This window comes from Arachis ipaensis, chromosome B5 (genome assembly GCF_059453495.1).
Source record: "Arachis ipaensis isolate K30076 ecotype BB chromosome B5, ASM5945349v1, whole genome shotgun sequence".
In the NCBI taxonomy this organism is placed as follows: Eukaryota; Viridiplantae; Streptophyta; class Magnoliopsida; order Fabales; family Fabaceae; genus Arachis; species Arachis ipaensis.
In genome coordinates, this window is record NC_142440.1 from 115,061,647 (window position 1) to 115,069,289 (window position 7,643).

General features: G+C 38.0%; 1 protein-coding gene across 1 annotated transcript; it reads left to right on the forward strand.

Annotated features, from left to right (window-relative positions):
- Positions 1–369: 369 nt before the first annotated feature.
- On the forward strand, positions 370–6,198 carry LOC107643804 (proline-rich receptor-like protein kinase PERK9). The gene is made up of 8 exons (XM_016347555.3): positions 370–2,360; positions 2,578–2,988; positions 3,065–3,151; positions 3,641–3,711; positions 3,792–3,868; positions 3,977–4,124; positions 5,373–5,534; positions 5,612–6,198. Exons 1-8 carry the CDS (start codon positions 1,214–1,216, stop codon positions 5,789–5,791), a joined length of 2,283 nt encoding a protein of 760 aa, XP_016203041.2. The 5' UTR covers positions 370–1,213; the 3' UTR covers positions 5,792–6,198.
- Positions 6,199–7,643: the final 1,445 nt, after the last annotated feature.

Consider the following 7,643-nt stretch of genomic DNA (forward strand, 5'->3'; position numbering starts at 1 on the left):
ATTAATATAAAATTATAAATTATATTTTTATTATTTGAGTTAGTTTGAAAATTTAAACTAACTAAAAAATTTTTTATAAATCGAATTTAAATTAAAAAATAGAGTCAATTGTTAATGAATTAAATCCTAAATCAAATTCAATTTTTGTAAGTTTTAGTTCGGCTCATTTTCATCCTTATATGTTTGACTGACGCGGACGGAGGAAAATGGTAAATGATTGAAATTTTCAAATTTTATTTCTGCATAATTATCTAATATTGCACATGAAATTCTTGTATGACAAAAAGGTTGGAGAATTCTTTGGTAGCATTCTTCGGTGTCGCTTTCACGTGGTTTTTGGATTTGTGACCCCACAATCCGTGTAACCGTGTTCCTCACCAAAAGCTTTTGCAGACATAACACACAGCAGAACAAGACCACATTGCACACACCATCCCTCAAACCGTCAAACGCTTCCAACAACATTGGTTTGCAACTCAGAGAAGCTGGGAAGGTGGACCGAGGGTATTTTTGAGATTTTCGAGATTTCAATTTCATTTTGGGGTTGATTGATGATGGATTGATGGTGATTTAGCCATTTAGGTGCTGTGTCCTAAGACCACTGAAGATTCTGAAAACACTCTTGTACCAGCCAAATTTCAACACACTAGAAATTTTACCCAGATTGTGTGGTGTATTAAAAGTAACAGTTTAAGGGGCATATATAGAGGTTTTCAATCTCAAGTGTTTTCCTTGGTTCTGGTGTGATCGTATTTTATCCATTTTGGGATAGGGAAGAAACAGACAAGACATATGATATATGAATATTATTAGTGGATTGGATCGTTCTGTTGCTCAGGAACACTAGTTTTTGATATCTAGCATGTGCAATTAACAAGGTCTTTTCAGTGACCTTGGTTTTCCACTCTAATAATATTGGTGTTATTTGGTTGGTGAAGTTTGGTGACCGCAGCTTTGTTTCTTCGTCCTAAAATTTTCATTCTAATAGAACACTGATCTTTCTCTTTTTTTTAATATCAGTAGAAAAAAGAAGAGAAAAGTGTGAGGAGTTGTATCAAGATATTCTTTGGAATCTGAAATATCAAGTTTCATTTGTTGTTGTTGTGTGTGATGTGAAATTGTGAATGTGATGTGACATGTGACATGAGAGAGGTTCAAGGAACAGACACCATTGTTTCATTGATTTGATTGGATTTGAATTTGATTGCAAGAGATGTCAGCCGCGTCGCCTTCACCGGCAGCTTCTGGCGACACTCAACCGCCACAACAACCACCACCATCACCACCTGCTTCGCCTGCACCTGACACTTCAGCTTCGCCACCGCCGCTGTCGCCGACGCCACCACTACCTTCGACTTCGACCACGCCATCTCAGTCCCCGCCACCAACGACGACAACGCCATCTTCTCCTCCTCCAACCGCCCCGCCGCCGGTGCAACCGTCACCTACGCCGTCCGAACCACCGCCTCCTGCTTCACCTCCTCTTTCGTCTGGAAACCCGCCTCCAAGAGCTCCTCCACCAACCCCGCCGCAATCAGACCCTCCCCAATCGCCACCACCATCTCCGCCACCGCCATCACCGGCCCCACCGAGAAGCTCTCCACCACCATCGAACCCCCCTCCCACGCCTCCATCAAACCCTCCTAAGAGCACATCTCCGCCGCAACAGTCACCGCCACCGGAGAATTCACCACCCCCTGCACCTTCTCCTCCAACAACAGCCGCGCCGCCACCACGAGGCTCCCCTCCCCCGCCACGGTCTGCGCCACCACGAGGCTCCCCACCCCCGCCACGGTCTGCGCCACCACGAGGCTCCCCTCCCCCGCCACGGTCTGCGCCACCACCAAAAACTTCGCCTCCACCTCAACCATCCGTGCCGCCTCCGGCGAATTCCTCACCCCCAAGTCCCGCATCTGTGCCGCCGCCAAGATCATCGCCACCGCCGTCATCAAACCCTACTTCCCAAAATTCATCTCCTCCTTCGACTTCCACGTCTCCCCCAAGATCTGCACCTCCTCCTCCTCCTCCCACAACACCTAGCACTCAACCAGCTCCTTCAAATTTTCCACCTAGGTCATCATCATCCCCACCACCGCCAAATCAGTTGGCGCCGCCTCCGGCATCCATTCTTACTCCACCTGGAAACGGATCACAGACAGAGAATTCAGGTCCTACAGCTGGAGGAGGTGGTAATGGAATTGGTACCGCTGCAATAGTGGCTATCAGTGTAGCGGCGGGAATTCTGCTGTTTGGGATCATTGGAGTTGCAATTTGGTGCATGATGAAGAGGAAAAAGAAAAAGGTGCTGAGCAATGGTGGTTACGTCATGCCAACAACTCCTGCCTCATCTCCTGATTCAGGTAAAACTAAGCTAAAAACATTGGGCACTAATGGTTTCTTTAATAGATTTGGTCTTCTTTTTATTTGGTGGTTTGTTTACTTTTGAAATTTAATAAGACCAAGCTTTTCATTATTTTGGGGCATATGATGTTGGCTTTGATAAACCATTTATAGTACATAATAACTTTCCTCATTTATTGGCCACTAAATTAGTTAAATGTTGTGACTTTTGTCCAGATTCCTCATTCTATAAGACGCATTCTTCAGCTCCTCTTGTACAAAGCGGCTCTGGCAGTGATGTTTTGTATACACCATCTGATCCTGGTGGACTAGGCCACTCAAGGTCGTGGTTTTCGTATGAAGAATTAATCAAGGCCACAAATGGTTTCTCAACTGAAAATCTCTTAGGCGAAGGTGGATTTGGTTCCGTGTATAAAGGATACCTGCCGGATGGGAGAGAGATAGCGGTCAAACAGCTGAAAATTGGTGGTGGTCAGGGAGAGAAAGAATTCAAAGCTGAAGTCGAGATTATTAGTCGCATACATCATCGTCATCTGGTTTCACTGGTTGGATATTGTATTCAAGATACCAGAAGACTGCTTGTCTATGACTATGTCCCCAATAATACCCTTTATTTTCATCTACATGGTAAAGCTTTTGCGAGTGCTAAATTGTTGTTTCATGATGTTCTTTGGTTATGCTAAACTAAAATTGAAATTTGCAGGGGATGGTAGGCCGGTGTTAGAGTGGGCAAACCGTGTTAAAATTGCAGCTGGTGCAGCTCGAGGGATAGCTTATCTCCATGAAGACTGTAATTATCGATCCTTATCGTTTTGAATAGGGTCTTGACATGTGCATACATGCATATCGGCCATCTTTTCTCTTGGAGATTTTGATATTTGAGACTAGCAAGAAACTGAATTATAATTTTACGGGGCTACTAGTTAATGATGGTTGATAGAATATGCTTCTCTCAAGTTCTTTTTGCTAATCTGAATTTTGAAACATGATTGTCGGACTAAGGAACGGAATGATAAATGTCCATTTCTATAGTAAGATACCTAAGAAGATCTACATGCATTAATTTTTCTTGATAATCAAGGATGTTGTGATTTTATAGGAAATCTTGTTATGTTGAAGTCAGGTACTCTCCAGCAAAGTTTTGATTAATTAGTCCAAGAAATCGTTTTCTGGTGTGAATTCCGTATTATAGTAAATCATCCATGTAAATGACCACATCTAGTGCAATATAGCTTTTGTTGTATTGTTATTTATGCTGTTAACTGTTTTGCACTTTCAGGTAATCCTCGGATTATTCACAGGGATATCAAGTCATCGAACATTCTTTTAGATTACAACTTCGAGGCTAAAGTATGTACCGTTTTACTTGTTCAAAGTTCAATCTCAATGGTTCTATTTTGTATTCTAATCTTAGTACTTATTTGCTATAGGTTTCAGATTTTGGGCTAGCAAAATTAGCCCTAGATGCAAATACACATATAACCACACGAGTCATGGGAACTTTTGGGTCGGTATTCATTAATACACGTCCAATCTAATGTGTTTCTTATATTATTTTAGATTGCTCTGAGACTAACTATCTATAAACATTGATTTCTTTTTTGTTCTCTTAAAGGTACGTAGCCCCTGAATATGCATCCAGTGGCAAATTGACTGAGAAGTCTGATGTATATTCCTTTGGGGTTGTGCTCTTGGAGCTCATTACTGGGCGGAAGCCAGTAGATACATCTCAACCCTTGGGAGATGAGAGTTTAGTTGAATGGGTAAATATCCATGCCAGTCTTGTTCATATTGCTCTTTTTTGCAACTGCATCTAATTTTTGATAATGTGGTTTGAGATACCATTAGTGTCTATTTAGGCTTCGTTTGGTTGATGTATAGGATGAGACATAGACACAAATACACAAACATTAAAGACATAGACATAAAATATTTGTGTCTATGTATTGTGTTTGGCAAAAATAATGAACAAGACACAAATATTTGGAAAAGACTGAATTACCCTGCACTCAAAAAAGGTTTGGGGAGATAGGAGAACAAATTTTGAAAATTTAAAAATTGAATAAGGGTAAAAGAGTAAAAAATTAGTGTCTCACAAGTTGTGTCTGTCTCACCAAATTGAAGGTACACAAATTTGGTGTCTCTGTGTCCATCCGTGTCCTCCCGTATCCTTCGAAAATCTGTCTCACCAAACCAAACAGCAGACATGTGTCACCATGTCCATGTCAATGAGACATGGACATCAACCAAACGCTACCTTATATTCATATGGGGTTTGATCGTTCTTGGCCCTTGCAGTCTTGATAATCAATCGTGATGTGTGCTTTTATCCTTTTGGAAATTTCATCCTTTATCACAATCACTTAAAATGGTTAAAAGTTTGTCAACCTTCCACTGAATCTGCAGTTGCAAAATTTCATCCCTAGTAAATTTTGAATGACACTAGGTCTGTTACTGTTAGGAATTCTAACACCATTGTTGAAATTGAATCAATCATATGGGAAAGTGAGGATGCTTTTAAAATGATCAAAGGGAGTTAATCAATGTTATGAAAACTTCTGTACTTTCTTGAGAATTCCAGTGCCCATGTTGCATAGAATGCTAGAATTTAGGAATGACAGGTACAACTTAAGTGGCTGCACATCCATACAAAGTGGTTGCCGTTCCATGCCTCCATCTCTCAATAGACTGCAATCTTTTGATGATCAAATACTGAATTTCATGTTTTTAAATTTTGAGGCATTTGATAATTTAACAAGATGATGAGTGTAAGTTTCAAGATTGAGGCCAGTGAACATCACATAAATGTTAAATTTGTACTTACAGAATGTGACATTTTGGTTAGACATGTTATAGTGTGCTTGCATCGGTAAATTATGCATACATACATCAGAAGAATTTAAAGTTCAACAGTTAGATATGCGACTATCGGATCTAAACTTTACTTAAAATCATTCTTTAATGTTCACAATTCATCAGCCTTTCCTCACAGAAGCAATTTTCCTTTTCAGGCTCGACCATTATTGAGTCATGTACTTGATAGTGGGGAGTTGGGGATTTTGACGGATCCAAGGCTAGAAAAGAACTATGTTGAAAGTGAAATTTTCTGTATGATAGAAGTTGCTGCATCTTGCGTTCGGCATTCAGCTGCAAAGAGGCCTCGCATGGGACAGGTAATTGCTGTCAGTGTAAAATATGTTTTTTGTCCCTAACGTAGACGTTAGTGCTAATGCGTTATTTTGCTTAATAGGTTGTTAGAGCTTTTGATAGCTTAGGAGCTTCTGACCTAACGAATGGATTGCGAGTTGGAGAAAGCGAGGCTTTTAACTCTGCGCAGCTATCGGAAGAGATAAGATTGTTTAGGAGAATGGCATTTGGTGATCAAAATTATAGCACCGATTTCTTTAGCAAGGGTAGTTCAAATACGTGAAAGGCACTAGCTACGCGGAGGCCTGATTTTTGGACCAAAATAACTTAAGTCAAGTTAAGCCGAGGGATGGCCATGGCTGAATATAATTGGATGAAGATGATAGATCAGCTAAGGTGCATCAATGCTTTTGGTTTTGGAATTGGCTGCATCAGTTTCACACCGTTGAATCTGTGACAGAATTTCATCATTCTTTTATCATTGTTAGCTGTTCTTTGGCAGCAATTTTGTTCCTGTAATTATCTGTAAAGAAGTCGCTTTTGTACGTATTGATGGTAAAGAGAATAAATTAATTGATTTTGTTACATAGAATCATAAAATAGATGTGTAGCCGCTTCGGATGCCCAATGTATATGTTCTCTTGAATTTCTAACAAGAACGAACATGATGGATCATGAAGTTATTGACAATTTAAAATATTTTATTTTTGTTTTTAATATTTTATTTTGTTATATTTTTTATCAAAATTAATTTTTTAAAAAGAAATATATTTTTTCCTCGGTTATTATGTTTTTCCCTTTTTTTTTTATTATTTTGCTAATTTCATTCTTAAATTACTATAATTTTTATTATGACTACAACAATTATAATTGCTGTAGTTATTTAGAAAATGATAACCGAGGAAATAAATATTTGAGTAAAGTATCGTTTTTGTCTCCAACGTTTAGGATAAGTCCTATTTATGTTCCTAACGTTTAAATCGTCCTATTTGTATCCTTAGCGTTTATAAAAGTGATTCAATGTTATCCTACTATCAATTATAATAACAAATCAGATTATATTTTTCAATTATTCTCAATTGGATGTATTCATTCTCAATTAGGTTTTACTTGGATATGTTCGATTTTAATATTATACCTATTATTTGCGTTTAGATTTAATTATATCCCTAAAAAAGTGAATTATGTAAATGTTGTAGGAATTAGTTTCAACATTTGATGAGCTATTTTTCGGAGTAGATCATCGATTCTATCCCAGACATTTGTATTCTAACTTTAAGAAAAGATTTTTAAAACTCAAACTAAAGTGCTCATAGTGTGTAATTGACGGCAAGATAACATTTAATCACTTTTATAAACGTTAGGAATACAAATAGGACAATTTAAACGTTGGGGACACAAATAGGATTTACCCAAAACGTTGGGGATAAAAATGATACTTTACTCTAAATATTTTTAGTAAGTAATGAATAAAACTGACTAAAACATTATTTTAAAAGGAAAAAAATGAAATAATGAATACAATTACTACCCACAAGGTAACATTAACAAAGCAATTTAGATGAAATTTGGATTTTTCATGTCCATGACGGTTCTCTCACGTCTACAAAGCTGTCAAATAGACCTAATTAATGATAACTATATGGCTAGATGTATGTTTTGACTTCAGTGTGAAGTACGGAAGCGTGTCTGTTTGACTGGATGAACAAATAGTTCTAGGGCATTTTGTCACCAACTCGTGTAAGGTAAAATGGCAAGATGATAGAGGTAAACTCTTGCTTTGCTATATAGTCTTTTCTTCGGAAGATGTAGGTGTAGTAGGGTCACTTACTCACTTTCTTAGTTTCTTTTAACCATGGACCATACGGATAACATCTAACAATACCTCCTCTCATTTAATTACGTTTTATTTTGGATAAACTATATTTTTAATTTTAAAAAACTGGTCACCCGAATTTTAGTCCGGATTGAGCCATTAATCAGATGGTACGTGCATCGAACTCGTTTTGATGCACCTTGCCCCAGCATATTTTAGTAAAACCAAAAGTAAATTTTTATAATGATTTTTGAGATTCATACAATTAATTAATTTAGTCATTGAGAATCTAATTTCATAGTTATAATTTTTAATTTCA

Excerpts from the sequence above, each read along its gene's own strand:
- LOC107643804 (XM_016347555.3), top strand. The coding sequence starts at position 1,214 with ATGTCAGCCGCGTCGCCTTCACCGGCAGCTTCTGGCGACACTCAACCG. Across the intron at positions 3,152-3,640 it reads AGCTTATCTCCATGAAGACT|GTAATCCTCGGATTATTCAC; the intron begins GTAATTATCGAT and ends TTGCACTTTCAG. Across the intron at positions 5,535-5,611 it reads AGAGGCCTCGCATGGGACAG|GTTGTTAGAGCTTTTGATAG; the intron begins GTAATTGCTGTC and ends TTTGCTTAATAG.